General features: G+C 47.2%; 1 protein-coding gene and 1 long non-coding RNA gene across 6 annotated transcripts in view; one reads left to right on the forward strand and one right to left on the reverse strand.

The window, feature by feature from the left end:
• TENM2 (teneurin transmembrane protein 2) overlaps window positions 1–18967 on the forward strand; it is a 1175656-nt gene that overhangs the window by 1143196 nt on the left and 13493 nt on the right. For all 4 annotated transcript variants that reach the window (XM_064480080.1, XM_031437753.2, XM_064480081.1 and 1 more), the window contains 2 exons: window positions 14942–15238; window positions 16920–18534. In XM_064480080.1, coding sequence (XP_064336150.1) covers window positions 14942–15238; window positions 16920–18534 — 1912 coding nt within the window. The remainder of the gene's footprint in view (window positions 1–14941; window positions 15239–16919; window positions 18535–18967) is intronic.
• Window positions 1–18967, reverse strand: part of LOC116148446 (uncharacterized) — a 39167-nt gene that overhangs the window by 2289 nt on the left and 17911 nt on the right. Inside the window, exons 3-6 of one of the 2 annotated variants that reach the window (XR_004131963.2) lie at window positions 2820–2998; window positions 1609–1780; window positions 1169–1245; window positions 183–376 (exon numbers count right to left, since the gene is read on the reverse strand). This is a non-coding gene — a long non-coding RNA (uncharacterized LOC116148446). Of the gene's footprint in view, window positions 1–182; window positions 377–934; window positions 1065–1168; window positions 1246–1608; window positions 1781–2819; window positions 2999–18967 lie in introns of those variants that run through there. The other variant, XR_010378107.1, reaches the window with a different exon arrangement.

The following is an 18967-nucleotide window of genomic DNA, read 5'->3' on the forward strand; positions in this document are numbered from 1 at the left end:
CCAAACAGCATCCCTGCCCGCCTGCTGCTTTGCTTAGCTTATGGGGCGGGGGGGGGGGGGGCAGCATCCAATAAGAAGTAAATTAATAAAATCATTGAGATGGTCACCAGGAAAACAGTAAACTATGCACTACGGCAGGGTTTAACAAAATCCTTTGGAATCCCCGAGAGTAGAAGGCTTACCGTCAACGGAACTTTTGCCGTGGCATTGGACTGAAATCCAGCCCGGGTGACCTCCATGCAGAGCCAGGCCACTCCGTATTCCGATTCCGCCTTTGTCTAGTTGGAGTTTAATTCTCCACATGAGGTTATCAGCAGTCTCGCGTGTTTTTCTCCCTCTGCTGGTATCTGCAAAGTTTGCAAACTGCAGTGTCTTCCTAAAGACAAAAATGAAATGAGATTAGCAGCTAAATCCTTAATGAGTGGATTTCAGGGCTGCGTAATTGATTGATTTTTGATACACTGCACGGTGCAACTTGATTATTAAGTAGCAGCCGTGCCTTTTTTCTGATAAATCAGTGAGGCACTTTGACTAAGTTTTCAAAATAAAGATAAATGTGGCCCTCAAATAAAATGGCTATAATCCCAACTCTGAATATTAAAAAATCTTAGTAATGGTGCTTGTGGTAATTAGCAGAAGTTAGGCAGGCACGTCTCATAACTGAATTTCTGCCAGGGTTAGATTTGCTGGCATCGTGTTTATGCAAATCGAAACACAGCTTTATCTATCAACACCTCAACATTTAATTGTCTGCTGTTAGTTCCTGTAACAATAATCACATATCCATTTAGCTCTCGTAAATGAAAATCACTATGAGATTATAACAGGTTGAGTGGACTGAAAATGTAATTTGAAAATGAGGGAGAAAGCCTGGAATTTATTTGCATCTCATTTTTTTTAATTCAATTCATAAATTGTTTAGTGAATGAAATAAAAGTACCTCCTGGAAATTGCAGGGGCGCAGTTGGAGGAAGGGACAGTGCAGTGTCACGTGGGTTCAGTCACCCGGGGCGCATCCTTTCCGTCAGCTGCTTCCTGAGCTCATGGCGGGGACGTTTCAGCCCCTAAACCGAAGGTGGCCGTCGGGCGTACTGTCACATGGGGCCTGAAAATTTTCATTTATTCAAAAGATACTCACTACTGGAATGGACTCTTTGGGGACCCTTACCTTTTTGTAAGTGTCGGCTTCCCCGTGTGCTGTCTAGTTTTATTTTCTCTTCAGTTTACGTCTCTTCTGTATGGGGGCTGCAAATTAAACCAGTATTTCACATTAAAAAAAAAAAAAGATGTTTTCTAAGTGCCAACTGTATGTCAAGCAGTGTGGAATGAGCAGGCTCAAGGGAGGGAATGAAAACTAATTCCGAGCCGGAGAGGAGCTGACAGTCCGGTGGAGAAGACATGTAAGGTGTGTGCTGTGAGCTGTAACAGAGGCCAAGACCCCAGGGGAAGGGGTGCGTCCCTGTGTCAGTCAGGAGAGGGTGGGCTGTGATAGGTGAACAAATGTTAACAAATAAGCCCCGAAATCAGGGGCGCAGTGAGCACGACTGGCCGTGGCAGGCATCATGGCCATTCCCCCGGGGAGAACACAAGGGGGTGGCTCCAACTTACCTGCAAGGAGATCTGGTGACCCCGGAGCAGGGTCTCTGCCATCTGGATCGGGGCTGAGGGTTGCTTCACAGAAGAGTTGGCATCGGTTGTACAGAGCAGTAGGGATTGGCCAGGCAAAGCTATCGGCGAGGGGCGATCAGACAGACAAGGAGCAAGCTGGTCAGGGCAGCACCTGGAAGGGAATTTTACGAGGCTGGTGTTTGTTTATCCTGAGGACGGTGGGGACGGCTAGCTGTTCCAGGGTTCTATTAGTAGAGTGATGTGCTGGGGTTTGTTATGTTGGAACGAGCTCTCGGGTGTAGAGGAGGTAGCTCAGAAGGGGACAGGATGGGAGGGGAGGGACGGCACGGGGGCTGTGGCAGGAAGCCAAACAAGAAACTAAAGCACGAGCAGAGAGGGAGGTCTGAGAGCTACTGAGCCCACACAATTAACGGCAGTTAGCAGGGTTGCTGTGTCATGCCCCCCTTTTTAAGGAGCCCTTTCTGTGAGCATACAGACTGGGAAGCCAAGGAGCCCTCTGGACTTCAGGGGCTGGCCTGCTGGGCTGTGTGAAGGAGAGAGGCTGGAAACTGAACACCAACACAGAGATGTGAGATTCCGGCAGCCCTGGCCCTGCCTCTTGGAATGGGGAAGAAATGGGATGAACTTTAAAGTGCGACCACTGAGCCGGAACCATGTTGCTTACCACCCCCCGCCCCCGCCCAGTGGCTGGCAGGGGATTTGGAGAGCTCTATGATGCAGTAACTGAGGGTTTCACGCATTGAAGCAAATACCTGACTTTTCCTGGGGACTAGCAAAGTCCCGGGAGCAGCCCTGGCGTTCAGAGAGGCCCAGAAACCCCAGTGGCGCTATCGCAGCAGAACAGTACCCAGTGAAACGCTAACCCATCTCGGTCCTCCTTCTTCCATCAACCCAGCCGGGGGCACCTCTTAGGTAAGGAACTTGTCGGCACCTCTTAGGTAAAGGCTGGTGAAATGTGAGACGGTGGATGGATGGACCACAGCCACCGTCTTCCACCAAAAAGCTTCATGATGCTTGGGCAAAATCTGGAGTGACTGTCCCTGCCCATACTCACTGTGGGCAAGGTTTTCAGTGCAGTGTGCCTCCCAGGGATTTCTCAAGGAATCGCGTTTGAAAGTCTTCCTCCTTCCTGCCCTCACACCTCCCACCCTGCCCTTCACAAGCGTCATGAAGCTGCTGCAGTAGGGTACCTGGAAGCTCCAGGAGCGCAAGGTCCGTCTCACTGCTTCTCCCCGGTGATGGTGCCATGTGATGGGCGCTCAGACAGCGGGTGACAAAGGAGGATACGGCGACCATGGCCCCTCAGAAGGATCCCCCTTGGAAGGTGCTTAGGGCAAAAATGCCTTTGTGTCTGTCAGGAATCTTTCCCCTGCAAGAGACAGAAAGTACACTCAAATTAGCTCAATAAAAAGGCCATGCACTGTCTTTGCCGAGCGGGCCCCGCGAGAGAGGAGCCAGCCCTAGGGACTTCACAGGCTCGGATGGTATCATCGGGTTGACATCTTCCTCTCAGGCCCCGTCCATCTCTTAGCAATGTTCCTCTTGACTCTTAGCCTAATTTACTCCTGTGTTCGACTGGTGACCTCCTCACCCTGGGGAGTCAGGCGGAGTCAGGCAGACTTGGCTAAAGATGACTCCAGGTTGCCACCAGTTCAGCTTAGTGAGCCCAGAGGGAAGAGGGAGGGCTCGCCTGCAGAATTCAAAAGTAAAATCCCTTGGAAGAACTATGAGTGACCTGGTACAGATGGAGTGGCACTCCCATCCCCAGGCCGGTCATTGGCTGGGTCCCATGTGGATGCATGTGTCTTGTGATGGATATCTCAGTAAGACCGCCTAGATGGGGACACCTTAGAGAAAGGGGGTGCTGCACCCCAAGAAGGAAGAGATGGTTAAATCACTCACACACACACACCCACCCAGACATATTCTTCAGTCCATCCCTCCAAAAGCCTGATTTAATCACAAAGCAAATCTCCAGCCCTGAGGCTCTGTTAATGCATTCATGCCCCCTCCCCTCCGGCAAGGCTTTTTTCTAGACTTTTAGAAGAGAGAACTGAAATCAACTCCTCCTATTCAGATTTAAAACTCCTGCTCTTTCCTAAAGTGGGTTTAGTGCACGATTCTCTCTGCTGAAGAAGGCATACAGCCACCCTCTGGGGCATTTCCTCCCAATTATGATGTACACAGAGGTTGCAAAAGCAAGAAACAGCTACATGTGTAGGTAGCAGAACAAAAGAAAAATTGCTTCCAAGATAATCTTCCATCATGATATTGGTATTAGTGTTATTAGTATTCTGAGAAGAAGTGGGAGTTAGTAATTTTGTTTTGGTTTCCATATAATTAATATGACATTGCAATTACACGTTGGCTTGTGTTACTCTTACTTTTGTGGCAAATGACAGTGACACAGCAGCAAGGTGGGAGGCAGACGTGCCTGTGTGCCTGCGAACACACGCATGTGAACTCAGTTCTGCACGGTGCCCACTCAAGTCTGTCTGTTCACAGAAGCAGTCATCACAAAAGCCTGAATTCTATCAGCCCCGCCTGCCACACACATTCATTCCGCACCAACTGATACTTTATTTTTTCAAACACCTATTATGTTCCTGGCACTGTACTAGGCACTGAGGGTCTAGTCTTGAGAAGACAAGACACTGAATTACGAGAAGTGCCTGTGCAGGCAGAACTTGCTACAAATTTAGTATTACCTTAAATAATATGTCATTAGAAGGGTAAGCCTCTGCAAACACGTTCAACAACGTGTCCCCCAAGCACATGTGATTTTTGGATGACTTGCTGTTTTGAATGGTGCAGTGGAAAAGTGGAAAGACCCTCATGGAGCTTGTGCTGTAGCAAGGGGAAACAGTTAATAATCAAATAAACCACAAATAATATGAAGAGATTGCGATGGGTGCTCTGAAGGAAAAAAATGCAGCTGAGATACCAAGGAATATCTGATCTAGGTTAGGCTGTGCTAAAATAATGACATTTGGGCTGAGAACTGAATGAAGAGTAGGAATTTTCCAGGCAAGGAATGGGAGGAAAGCCTTCTGTGCTAGGGTTCCAGCATACGCAAAGGCCCTGAGGCAGAAGAAACTGTTGCTTATATCCTCAGCAGAAAGCTAGCCAGTGTGGCTGGAGCAAACTAGCTGGGGGTGGTGAGGTCAAGGGATCAGGGCCTTATTGGTGCTGGTAAAAAAAAAAAAAAAAAGTCCTCCCCGGATTTACCCACTGTTGAATGCAGTGGAGCATTCATCTGCAGGATGGGACTGTCTTCCTTTCTTTTTAGAGCTTAGCAGACATGCAACATACTTGACCATTCCGGTCATCTGGGTGGAGCCTCCATAGCAGACCCCTGTCCTCCCTGCCACATCCCGACCAACAGACCACCTGCCTCTACTAGACTAGCCCACAGCATCCAAAGGGATGCTCTCTGCCTGCGCGGGGCCCTTGTTACCACCCCACCGGAATGTTCTGCCTTGTCCCCTGCCTTCACCTCTGAAGTCTCAGTCATACACTGCACCCCGGTGAGGCAGCACTTCCTCTGGGAAACCATCCTTGTCGGCCCAGCTCTGGCTCCTTGTCCCTCCTCCGATCCCACAGTGCCTTCCCTGTGTTGACTCTCACGACCACACTCGTGATTTTCATTGTTGGTTCCTGTGTCTTTATCCTCCTCTGACCCGCGAGTTCCTGAGAGCAGGAGCCCCAACTGTCCTGCTCTGTTTTATGTGCTCATCATAGTCACGAGCACACAGTAGGTGCTCAATGTTGAATGAATGAATGTGATTTTTAAAATCCGCTCCCTCTGACCTCTGCTAATTCCAGCTCTCGAGAGCCCTCCCAGAATGATTCAGATTACTCTTTGGGAAAAAGGAAGCCTGTCGGATATGGGGGGGTCCGGCTCCCATTTTCTCCTCTCAGTAATTTTTACGTTAGCACCTTACTCATCAGAGCTGCCAGGGTTCTTATACTCGGTCTTACTCAACCCCTATTCCCAAATGTCTGCTGAGCACCAAGCACTTTTCCAAAATAACAGCGATACTAAGAAAAGGAAGGTAAAGCCTCTGCCCACCAGAAGCTCACGGGCCATTACAGATAAGGAACCGGGGGGATGACCGGTGACGGCACTGCTCTGTGACAACAAAGCTAATCAGCGGCAAAACCGCAGCTGAGATTCGGGGCTTTCTACCTTCCCACCTCGCCGCCACCCAAAACAGCAGGTCATCCAAAAGTAATGTTTGCCGGGGGAATACATTATTTAATGTGTTTGCAGAGGCTTACCCTTCTAATTATGCATTATTTAAGCTAATATTAAATTTACAGCGAGTTGTTCTGTCTGCACCAGCACTGATCCCGGCATAGCATGGGGTCTTGTTACGTGGGGGCTGGGGAGAGCTGCTTTTTTACATCCCAGAGGACAGACCCAGAGAGGAAATGAAGATGTCACCCAGGCCAGGCATCTCCTCCGGGTGGGTGAATTAACTCAGTTCTCCAAGGCAGGAGTTCTACTTGTTAACACTGCCAGACATCTGGGGAGAATCTCTTGCCCTCCCTTCCTAATCTCTCCTGGGTTTCCCAGACTCAGAGCGGGATGGGCAAAGGGTTCTGCTGTAAGTCTAACTGGAGTCTCTCCTGCTGTGCCACAGTGCCATTTCCGGGAGGGGATCCAGCCCAGTGTTAATTTCCTCACTTCACCAGCTCCCGGCACTGCCTCCCAGGCTATGCTAGAGTCACCAGTCAAAGGCCCAGCAGGGCCATTTTGACGACAGCGTTTCCTTTTCTCAGGGCTTTTTACGAGCCTCCCTGTGACAGGCGTGTGCTTTGTGAGATCAAAACATTCTGGAGGGAGATGCCACAGGGGAAAGTACTTCCCAAAGTCTGCCCTCCGCAAAAATAAAAACCATGCTAAGTAGCTGAGTTTTATTAACTGGGGAAGCCAGGCTGAGGAAAATGCCCGATAATTAAAAATAATGGCTTCCTTACAAACACAAAATTGTATTAATTTAACAACGGGCTTCTCTATCACTGAACACCTACCGAGCTGGCTGGGAAGGGAACTGTGCCGCTCCTGGCAGTGAAAATAATTCAAAATAACTTTTATGTTCTCCAGGAAGCCTCGAGGTTAATTTAAATATTGTTAGATGGGTAATTTAATTCGGAATAAGAGAACAGTGAGGCTAAATTAAAGCTCCTGCACACAGTAAAGTCGGGGGGGGGGCGGGCACGCCTGTCAGACCCTCCAAGACCTCCCACCCCACAGCCGAAGCACCTCCTCTCCAGTCCAGGCATCCTCACAATTAAAGATATTTGATGAGATTACATGACTGGCCTGAACTCCTTAACTCAGCTTCCAGTGAATTTATCATATTTAATTATTAGAAGGATTGGGCATTTTTATAGAAATTACACATTTCAGAAGTTAACTGAGTGACATCAGCAAGATGGAAACATAGGCCACTCCTGACTTTGCGCCACCCTCACGAGCACAAACAACAACTCTTCGTGGACAAGGCGCCCCTGAGAGACTCCTAGAACAGGGGGGTGAGGCTGCCGTGACCCCCACCCCGCACCACAGAGATCGAGACAGATCCCACCAGAAGGGTGGTCACTGATCGCACTGCCCCTGCCCCAGGCCGGCACAGCCCACCAGTGGGAAGAGAGCTCAGGGGGGATGTCTGGAGCCCCCCACCCCAGCCCCAGCATTGTGGGTGGCTTCGTGAGGGCTGCTACTCCTCTGTCACCCTGCAGGGACTGCAGGGGAAATCCATGGGACTCAACCACTGGGAATCTGATTGTGATGGAGAAAGGGAGAGGGGCTTGTAAGCCGCACTCGGATCTCGGCAGATGGAGCTCCTCCCTGCAGCCCCAAGGAGTAATCGCAACCCGCAGCTTTTGTCAGCTGCAGAACTGAGTCCATCAGACCAGGGAACTGGGCGGGGCGCAAGTCGGCCGGTCTCAGGTCCTCAAACGAGGCATCTGACCAGCCCTGGAGCCTGATCGGCCCACTCCCCGCTCCAAGGCCTGGGAGCTGAGTTGCAGCCCAGGATGGCTCAAGCCAGGAGGTGGGCAGGCAGAGCTGATCTCCCCCAGAGCAGAGTCAGCGCCCGGCATGGAGGGTTCCCCTGAGGTGCCCAGACAGGGGGAGTTCATTCACAGCCCCATTGCTACTAAGTGTAGCTCTCAGCCCCTCCCAACCACAAAGCCTGTTCAGAAAACTGGGGAGATGCCTCAAGAGGACCCTCCCCTCCCGACCCAGGCAGGATTGCCGACCATAGGCCTGTGGCTGCTGAGTGTGGCCCCCCGCCCCGACAGGCCAGGAGGGCCGACGGGGGCATCCGAAGGCCATGTGGTCCAGCAAGCTCAAGCAGAGAGGTGGGCAGGCAGAGCTGACAGCCTGCAGAGGCAGAGCCTGTGGCCTCCCTGGCCAGGGAACTTGGGGAAAGGGTTGGTGTGAGTCAAGACCAGAGACAAAGAGCCTTACAAAGCCTGGAGCTAGTTCTTCCGCTGCGCCCAAGCAGGGAAGCTACTTCACAGCCCCGCTGCTTGCTGACTGCGGGCGTCAGCCCACCTGGCCGAGGAACCTAACCAGAGCACGAGGGGAGCTGAGCATCCCGTGCCACCGCCCTGTGCACAGCAGCACTTGACCAGAGAGCACAGTCCAGGCTTCTCCCCTCTGCAGAGCAAAACCAGTGGCCCTGTCTGGCATATCAGGGGGACTGAGGGAATTCAGTGTATACTCTTCCCAGATTCAAGTCCCAGAACAACAAACCACGCAGGCCCATTCTGATGCCCCGCAAGGGCAAGGAAGCTCCCTACTGCTGAGTGTAGCACCCAGTCCCAATGGTCTGGTAAGCCTGACCAGCGAACCCAGGCAACCACGGAGCCCATCCTACAGCCTCACTTGGGCAGGGAACCAAGCCAACAGTCCTAGCCAACTGTTCTCAGCCAGCAGCACACCCTCCCACCCCTGCCCTCAGAGCTCAGGTAGTTGCATTGCCACAAAATAGACCCTGATAACAAATACCACCCTCTGAAGAATTTAGCAGCAGACACACCCAGAAGCCAAAACTGAGCCAACTGGTAGATCTGTCTCTACCAAAGCAAACCTGTAAATTCTACGAGACCACTTACTCAAATGCACAGACACCAATGTAAGGAATGAAGGATCATGAAAAATCAGGGAAATATGACACTAGCAAAGGAAACAGAGAGGGTCTTCAATAACTGATCCTACTTAAGTGAAGATCTATGAACTGTCAGCCAAATAGTCCTCTTAAGGAATTTAAGTGAGCTGCAAGGACACACAGACAATCAAACAAAACTAGGAAAACAATTCATGAACATAATAAGTTGAACAAAAATAGAAATGATGAAAAAATTCTATAGCTGAAAAAAACAATAACTAAACTGAAGAATTCAACATAGAGCTCCAAAAGGAGACTCAATACAGACTTAAAAACCAGCAACCTGGAAAATAGGACAGTTGAAATTATCCAGAGGAGCAAAAAAAAGAAAAAAAAAAAGGAAAACAATGATGAAAGCCTTTGCACTTAAGAGACACAACCAAAAAAAAAAAAAAAAAAGAATATTTGCATTATGAGAATACCAAAGAGAAAGAAAAAGCAACAGAAAGTATATTTAAAGCAATAATGGCTGAAATCTTCCCAAACCAGAAAAGAGAAATGGACATCCAGATCCATGAGGCCCAAAGGACCCCAAAATAGTTTGAACCCAAACAAGGCTACACCAAGACACAATATAATTAAAATTGTCAAATGACAAAAGATAGTTGAGAGCACCAGGACAAAAGAGGAGCGTTACATACAAGGTAACTCCCCTGAGACTACCAGAGGGTTTCTCAGCAGAAACTCTTCTGGCCAGGAGAGAATGGGATGATATATTCAAAATATTAAAAGAAGAAAAAAAAAAAAAACCCTGTAAACCAAGAATTCTGTATCTAGAAAGCTTTCCTTCAGAAATGAAGGATAAAGGCTCATGAACAAAAGGAAGGAAGGGTGTTACCACCATTAGACCCACCTTACAAAAAATGGTAAAGAAAATTATTTGAGTAGAAGTAAAAAGACACTAACATAATAAAAACAAAGAAAGTAGCATAAAACTCACTTTTAACGGTAAACATAGTCAAAGCTAGATTATGTACTATGATAAGTACATAATTCACTTACACTCTAGTTGTAAGTTTAAAAACAAACATAATAAAAATAATCATAACTACTATAATCTGTTATTAGTTACATATTACTAAAATATGTAAACTGTAACATCAATATCTAAAGTGTGAGAAGGAAAAGCATAAATTTAAGGAATTATACTAAAGTTAAGTTGTTATGAGTTTAAAATAGAATGTTATAATTTTAAGGTATTTTATGAAAGCCTCATAGTAACCACAAGGGAAAAACCTGTAGTAACTGCACAAAAGAAAATGATAAAGAAGTCAAAGAACACTGGTACCAAATGACCTCAAGACACACAGAAAAAAGACAGCAGGATATGAAAAAAGGAACAATGTATCTTTTTTTAAAGCCAGAAAATGATGAACAAAATGGCAATAGTAAGTCCTTACCTATCAATAATTACTTTAAATGTAAAGATTAAACTCTCCAATTAAAAGACACACAAAGGCTGAATGGATTTAAAAAACAAAAAAACCAAGATCCAACAATATGCTGCCTTATATGATACTCAGTTTAGCCTTAAAGATATGCATAGCCTGAGAGTGAAGGGATGGAAAAAGATATTTCAAGCAAATAGTAATCCCCTCAAAAAGCAGGGATAGTTATATTATATCAAGCAAAAGAGACTTGAAACTAAAAATGGTAAAAAGAAACAGAAGATCATCATATACTATGGGGGAAGGGTATATAGCTCAGTGGTAGAGTTCGTGCCTAGCACACACAAGGTCCTGGGTTCAATCCCCAGTTCCCCTATTAAGAAAATAAACTTAAAAATTACCCCAAAAAAATTGAAATAAAGGAGAAAAAGCCATACTTAAAAAAAAAAAGATCATCATATACTGATAAAGAGGTTGGTCATCTATTGAAAAGATATAACAATTATAAATATTTACACACCCCACACTGAAGCATTTAAATATATAAAACAACAACAGCTAAAAAGAGAAATAAATAGCAATACAATAGTAGCTGGGAACTTTAATATCCCACTGTCAACAATGGATAGATCATTCAGACACAGAATCAATAAGGAGACAGCAGATTTGAACAACACTAAAGCTAAAACAGACCTAACAGACGTAGACATAACGTGCTATCTGACAACAGCAGAATACACATTCTTCAAGTGCACATGGAACGTTTTCTAAGATAAACCATATGCTGAGCCACTAAACAACTCTTAGTAAATTCAAGAAGACAGACATCATAGCAGGTGTCTTCTCTGACCACAGTGGTCTGAAACTAGAAATCAGTAACAGGAGGAAAACCAGAAAATTTACAAATGCACAGAAATTTTAAAATACTCTCCTTAACAGCCAATGGATCAAAAACAAATTAAAGAGGAAATTAAAAAGTCTCTTGAGACAAATGGAAATGGAAATACAATATACCAAACCTCATGGGATGCAGCAAAAGCAGTGTTAAGAGTGAAGTTCACAGCAACAAACACCTACAGTAGGAGCAAGAAAGATTCCAGAGAAACAAACTAACTCTATGCCTTAACAAACTAGAAAAAGAACAAACTGAGCCCAAGGTTACCAGAAGGAAGGAAATAGGGAAAAGAAGAAATAAATAAAATACAGAACAGGAAAACAATAGATAATATAAAACAAACTCATAGTTGGTTCTTTAAAAAGATCAACAAAACTGACAAACCCTTAGGTACACCAACCAAGAAAAAAAAGAGCAGGGACCCAAATCCACAAAATTATAAATGAAGAAGGAAAAGTTACAACTTATACTACAGAAATACAAAGAATCGTAGGAGGCTCCTCTAAACAACCATACAGCAACAGACTGAATAACCTAAAAGAAATGGAAGAATTGTTAGAAACATTCAAGTTGCCAAGACTGCATCACTAAGAAATAGAAAATCTGAACAGACCAGTTACTCAGAAGGACAGTGAATCCGTAATCAAAAACCTCCCAATGAAGACAATCTCAAGACCAGATGGCTTCACTGGTGTATTTTCCCAAACATTTTAAGAAGAATTAACACCAATCCTTCTTAAACTCTTCCAAAAACAAAAAAATCATAGGAGGGAACACTTCCCCCAAGCTCGTTTTTACAAGGCCAGCATTACCCTGATACGAAAACCAAAAAAAGGACACTATCAAAAAAACAACAAAAAAAACAAAAAAACTACAGACCAATATCCCTGATGAATATATGCAGAAATTCTCAGTAAAACAGCGGCAAAGCAGATTCAGCAGCACATTAAAAGGGCCATGCACCACGATCAAGTGGGACTTGTCCCTGGGATGCAAGTGTGGTGCAACATGTGCAGAGTAATTAGTGTGATACACCACGTTAACAGAACAAAAGGAAAAGCGTGTATGCAGAAAAAGCATTTAAGAGAATTCAACTCCTGTCTTTAATAAAAACTCTTAACAAATTAGATACAGACAGAACATAGCTCAACATAATAAAGGTCATGATATAACAAGCCCATAGCTACGTCATAATCAACAGTAAAAGGTTGAAAGCTTTTCCCATAAGATCAGGATCAAGACAAGGGTGCCCATTCTCACCACTCCTATTCAACATAGTCCTGGAAGTTCCAGCCGGAGCAGCCAGGCAAGAAAAATAAATAAAGATATCAGAACTGGAAAGGAAGAAATGAAATTGTCTCTCTTTGCAGATGACATGATTATATACATAGATAATCCTAAAAACTCAACCAGAAAACGGTTAGATCTAATCAACAAATTTTGTAAGGGTGCAGGATACAGAATTAACATTAAAAAAATCAGTGTTTCTATACATACACTCACAGGTGATCTGAAAAAGAAATGGAGAAAAAGATACTATTTGCAGTAGCACCAAAACTATTAATATACTTAGGAATAAATTTAATAAGGAGGTGGAAGATTCCTACTTTGAAAAATACAAGACACTGATAAAAGAAATTGAAGACAGAAATAAACAAACAGAAAGGTGTCCCAGTTTCATGGATTGGAAGAACTACGATTGTTAAAATGTCAATACTACCAAAATTGAATCTATAGATTCAATTCCATCCCTATTAAGATTCCAGTGGCATTTTTTACAGAAGTAGAAAAAAACTTTTTTAATTTCTATGGAACCATAAAAGACCCTGATGGCCAAAGAACTCCTAAGAAACAGTAACAACACAGAAGGCATCACACTTCCTGGTTTCAAGCTATACTATTAAGTCATCACAACAGTATGGCACTGGCGTAGAAACAGACACATGGATCAATGGAATAGAATGGAGTAAGTTCAAGCTTATATGGCCAACTGTACTTGACAGAGGTGCCAAGAGTACTCAGTGGAGAAAAGACAATCTCTTCAATGAACGGTGTTGTGAAAACTGGATATTCACATGTAAAAGAATGAAGCCTAGACCCCTACCTCAGACCACTCATAAATAGTAACCTGAAACGGATTAAGGACATATGTGCAAGGCTTGAAATGGAGCGCCAGTGCTCACATCCACATTCCACCTAAGGAAAAGAGGAAAGTGGGAAGAACAAAGGGTTCCTACCTCTGAGCTGAGTCTGCTTTCTCCAAGGTCCCAGAAGACCCAGCCAGCAACTACCACTTAAATCACTTTAGCCACCCGGGTCTCCAGGGGAAGCTGTGAGATGCAGCTCTTTGCCAGGGTGCGATGCTGTTCCCCAGCGTACGGGTGTCGCTCTGTCACATCAGAGTTACTCCCTGTCTCCTCTAACGCGGCCATGTGGAGCCCTCAAGGGCTCCAGCAATGCCTGACAGCCTCTTCATTGTCTGACACATCTCAGGGCACTCAGTGCACACACAACACAGGAAACAGTACAGCTAGTTGGTCTAACTGGTTAAAGTCTGAAGACCGAAGTTGCAGACCAACCCTACCACCTCATTGCTGTGTGACCTTGAGCTAGTGTTTAACCTCTGTTCCGGGTTCAGTCCCCTCATTTATGAGCATCAGCTTAGACAGTGGATGCAAACTGCCTAACACAGGGCCCCTGTAGACTAGCCCTCAGCACATGTTAGTTACTATTACAAGCATCACCGTCGTCACCACCATCATCACTATTGCTAAGTGCTATCAGATTATTAGGGTAAAGGGAGGAAGTACCCGCCGTCTCTCACATTCCTTCCCTCTGCATGTTCACACCTTCCCTTGCCATCAGCAGTCTCCCCAGGGGTGTCTGGATTTGCAGCCAGTTATGTTCAGAGAACCTGGGCTGAATCAGCCTTATTTCATTCACTTCCCACCACCCACTCGGGGCTAGCTGAATCTCCAGGGCCCATCTCCTTTCCCCCACCCAGAGTCTTGTCTCTCAGTTGTTCTGCCTTCTGGGACAGGCTCTCTTCTCTGATCAGATCAACTTCTAAATAAATATTAAATTATATTTGGTTGTGTTCCATTATTCCTTTCAAATCTAAGGAAATCAGTTCCTACCTTTGTTGGAATTCCTCAGCCCAGCTGAGATCACCTCACTGATGTCTTGCATCCTTGACAAGGGCAAGATTTTTCTCTAGATGGGAGAGGTAAAGGAGTTCACATTGGAAAGAGGGTTTGTACTCCCAGGTCTTTGTAAAACATAAATTTCTAAGACCTACTCATCTTCCTTTTTCTTGAGGTTTCTAAAGAAATCTTGGCACTACTCTTACAGATCATTAGCTACTCATTAGCCGATGGCGTGCCCAAAAGGGTTGTAAGTGTGCAAATATACAAATTCTCTTGCCCTCCAGGGGTGGCCAGGCAGGACAGTCAACCCCAGGGTCCAAGGCTATTGTGTATGGCTATGTAATGTGTGCACTGCACAGTTTTCACCATTCACGCTATCTACAACATGATGGCAACCTGGTAATTGCACAGTGCACAGCCTACCCAACTGCCCATGGCAGCCATGCCCAGATCAGTCACCTCCAATCAGAAGCAGCCTCATTTCTGTATTCTAGGGCACCCTACAAGTATTGCCATTTTCTACATGTATTACCATTTTCTATGTGATGGACAGTTTAGTAAGTAACTAAAGTAACTTCAAGGTTATTTCTTCTTTTAACACACACACACGCCCGGGCCATGCCAGCCATGTCCCTGAGAAGCCTGAGCTAACATGCCCCAGTGATGTCTTTTCAAAACAAGCCCATTGTGTTTTCCTAGGTCCATGGAAGAAATCTCTTGTCCATTGACTATGACCGGAATATTCGGACAGAAAAGATCTATGATGATCACCGGAAGTTCACCCTGAGGATCATTTACGACCAGGTGGGCCGCCCCTTCCTCTGGCTCCCCAGCAGCGGGCTGGCGGCCGTCAACGTCTCCTACTTCTTCAACGGGCGCCTGGCCGGCCTGCAGCGTGGGGCCATGAGCGAGAGGACGGACATCGACAAGCAAGGCCGGATCGTGTCCCGCATGTTCGCCGACGGCAAAGTGTGGAGCTACTCCTACCTCGATAAGGTGGGTGCACGGGCCACCCCCGCTCAGCTGGGGCGCCCTCATTCACGCTGCCCTTCCTAAGATGACCTGATGCCTTTGCCGTAAGACATTTTAACATCTTTACTTAGACCCTCCAAGGTGCTCCCACCCTCTGGGAGGGGGGGAAATCCGAAGGAAAATGTTATTCGTAGCTAAGCATTGCTACCATTAAAAGCAAAAAAAAAAAAAAAAAAGCTAGACACTCAGTGATGGCAAAAAGGATGGACTGTCTGATTTGATTCCAAAAAAAAAAAAAAAACCAGTGCTATTAAAGCAGACAGAATCATCCCACTGGCAGGACAGCTAATCATTCCTTATGAATTGGAAATACAGTGATTCATTTCTGCCTTGCCTGAAATTAAGCCGTCAGGGTAGGGAATTCTGCTTAAAACTCAAGCACACAGAGCAACACCCTCCTGCTTGGCCTACTGGCTGAACCAACCAGCAGATTCTCTCTGCATAACTCCCTGCATCTGCAAATCACATTCAGGTGGAAAAGGTCAGGTTGGCGCAGCAGTAAAAAGAGGTCCCTTCGGGGTACAGGCCGAGACTTTTAAAGGCTGCCCTGGTCATCTAGCCATTTTAGCCAGGGGCTGCTCAGCCTGGGCCCCTCACCTGGACTCACCTCCACACAAGGCCATTTCCATTTCTTCCTTTCTTGCCTCCTCGTGACAGCGGTCACTTGCCGACAGAGCTGCTAAGAGGGGCTGCTGTCCCTCTGGTCCCTCCTCAATACTGTTCTCATTGTGCCGTAAAATACTAGAATGGTTGACCAGGGGAGGCAAGGCTCGCCCCATGGCCTCAAGTTTGAAGCCATTTTTTCCCCCAAAGAATCAATGACTGGGTTACTGAATCTTTTCAGTAGCTTCTAGATGGAGGGTGTGCTTTGTCTTTAGATTTATTCAGGGGTGCCCAAAACATGGTACGTATCCCACATCCGTCCCCTGCTGGGCCAGCAGCAGTCATTTCTAACCAATCTCAGGATTCCTTGTTATCCCGGAGGCAAACTCAGTGCCTCGCAGCTCAGGCCCTCAAACCCCTTACTACTCAAAGTACGGTCCAAGCACACTTTTGAGGGTGGAGCCAAGATGGCGGAGAAGAGGGACTCACAGCTTGCCCTCTCCCACAAATACACCAAGAATCACGTCTACAAACCCACTGAATCGCACGGGACGCCTACTGAACTCTGGCAGAGGGTCTCATGTCAACATACAGGATTCTCACAAAATCCAATTAACAAGTTCACACTGTACAGCACAGGGAACTGTATTCAATATCTTGTAGTCACCCACGGTGAAGAAGAATATGACAATGAATATACGTTATGTTCATGTATGACTGAACTACTGTGCTGTACACTAGAAATCGATACACTGTAAACTGACTATACTTCCATTAAAAAAAAAAATCTGCCTTTTAACAAGATCCCTGGGTATTTCGCAAGCCCATTAAAGTTTGGGAAGCATTGCTCTTAAGTAGCCACCGTGACCCCACCGAGCAGCCTGCCTGAGGAGGTTAGCTCACCTGTAATCTCTGGTCTAGACTACCGCAGCTTTCATGACTTCTGAATTGACATTTGCAGACATGGAATAAATTCTGTCCGCTTGAGTGCTTGGTCCTAAGCAACCAACTCATGTATTCCCTCCCCCTTTCCTTTCTCCAGTCCATGGTCCTCCTGCTTCAGAGTCAGCGTCAGTACATATTCGAGTATGACTCCTCTGAACGCCTCCACGCCGTCACCATGCCCAGCGTCGCCCGGCACAGCATGTCCACCCACACCTCCATTGGCTACATCCGCAACACTTACAACCCGCCGGAAAGCAACGCGTCGGTCATCTTTGACTACAGTGACGATGGCCGCATCCTAAAGACGTCCTTCTTGGGCACTGGGCGCCAGGTATTCTACAAGTATGGGAAACTCTCCAAGCTATCGGAGATTGTCTACGACAGCACTGCCATCACTTTCGGGTATGATGAGACCACCGGTGTTTTGAAGATGGTCAGCCTCCAAAGTGGGGGCTTCTCCTGCACCATCAGATACCGGAAGATCGGCCCACTTGTGGACAAGCAGATCTACAGGTTCTCCGAGGAAGGCATGGTCAACGCCAGGTTTGAATACACCTATCACGACAACAGCTTCCGGATCGCAAGCATCAAGCCGGTCATCAGCGAGACCCCCCTCCCCGTGGACCTCTACCGCTATGACGAGATTTCCGGCAAGGTGGAGCACTTCGGCAAGTTTGGAGTCATCTATTATGACATCAACCAGATCATCACCACTGCCGTGATGACCCTCAGCAAGCACTTCGACACCCACGGGCGGATCAAGGAAGTGCAGTACGAGATGTTCCGGTCCCTCATGTACTGGATGACGGTGCAGTATGACAGCATGGGGCGGGTGATCAAGAGGGAGCTCAAGCTGGGGCCCTACGCCAACACCACCAAGTACACCTACGACTACGACGGGGACGGGCAGCTCCAGAGCGTGGCCGTCAACGACCGCCCCACCTGGCGCTACAGCTACGACCTCAACGGGAACCTCCACTTGCTGAACCCGGGGAACAGCGTGCGCCTCATGCCCCTGCGCTACGACCTCCGGGACCGGATCACCAGGCTCGGCGACGTGCAGTACAGAATCGACGACGACGGCTACCTGTGCCAGCGAGGGGCCGACATCTTTGAGTACAACTCCAAGGGCCTCCTCACGAGGGCCTACAACAAGGCCAGCGGCTGGAGCGTCCAGTACCGCTACGACGGCGTGGGGCGGCGGGCTTCCTACAAGACCAACCTGGGCCACCACCTGCAGTACTTCTACTCCGACCTCCACAACCCGACCCGCATCACCCATGTCTACAATCACTCCAACTCGGAGATAACGTCGCTCTACTACGACCTCCAGGGTCACCTGTTTGCCATGGAGAGCAGCAGTGGGGAGGAGTACTACGTGGCCTCGGACAACACGGGGACCCCCCTGGCCGTGTTCAGCATTAACGGCCTCATGGTCAAGCAGCTGCAGTACACCGCCTACGGGGAGGTCTACCATGACTCCAACCCCGACTTCCAGGTGGTCATCGGCTTCCACGGGGGGCTCTACGACCCCCTGACCAAGCTGGTCCACTTCACACAGCGTGACTACGACGTGCTGGCAGGACGATGGACCTCTCCGGACTATACCATGTGGAAAAACGTGGGCAAGGAGCCGGCCCCTTTTAACCTCTATATGTTCAAGAGCAACAATCCTCTCAGCAATGAGCTGGATTTGAAGAACTACGTGACAGGTGAGGACTCTGCCGCCCTGGGTGGGCAGGGGCTCCCTGTGGGGGGGGGGGTTGTCCTGGAGGATGGTCGGGAACTTCAAAAGAAGGTCTTGCCTCTGATGCCGGGAGACTCCCAGAGGGCTGTATACACTGGCAGTACAGGATCAGAGCAGTCATGAGGTCTACTAGAACATGTCCTGACCATTTTCAAGTCCATCCAGCTGACACAGCTTTTATAAGAGCCCTTCCTACCCCCAAAGAGGAAAACAGCTCTTAGGAAGGGGAAAGAATGGGACGCTGGTCTCAGAAATACCTGGCTCAAATTCTGTTTATAAGCCAGAGGACCTTAGGCTAGTTGTCCAACACCTCTGAGCTCTGGTTTCCTTCTCTGCAAAAGGGCACTGACAGAATCATCCCATAGAGGGATGGTAAGAAGTAAATGAACTTCGGTAGG

This window comes from Camelus dromedarius, chromosome 27, assembly GCF_036321535.1.
Source record: "Camelus dromedarius isolate mCamDro1 chromosome 27, mCamDro1.pat, whole genome shotgun sequence".
Lineage (NCBI taxonomy): Eukaryota > Metazoa > Chordata > Mammalia > Artiodactyla > Camelidae > Camelus > Camelus dromedarius.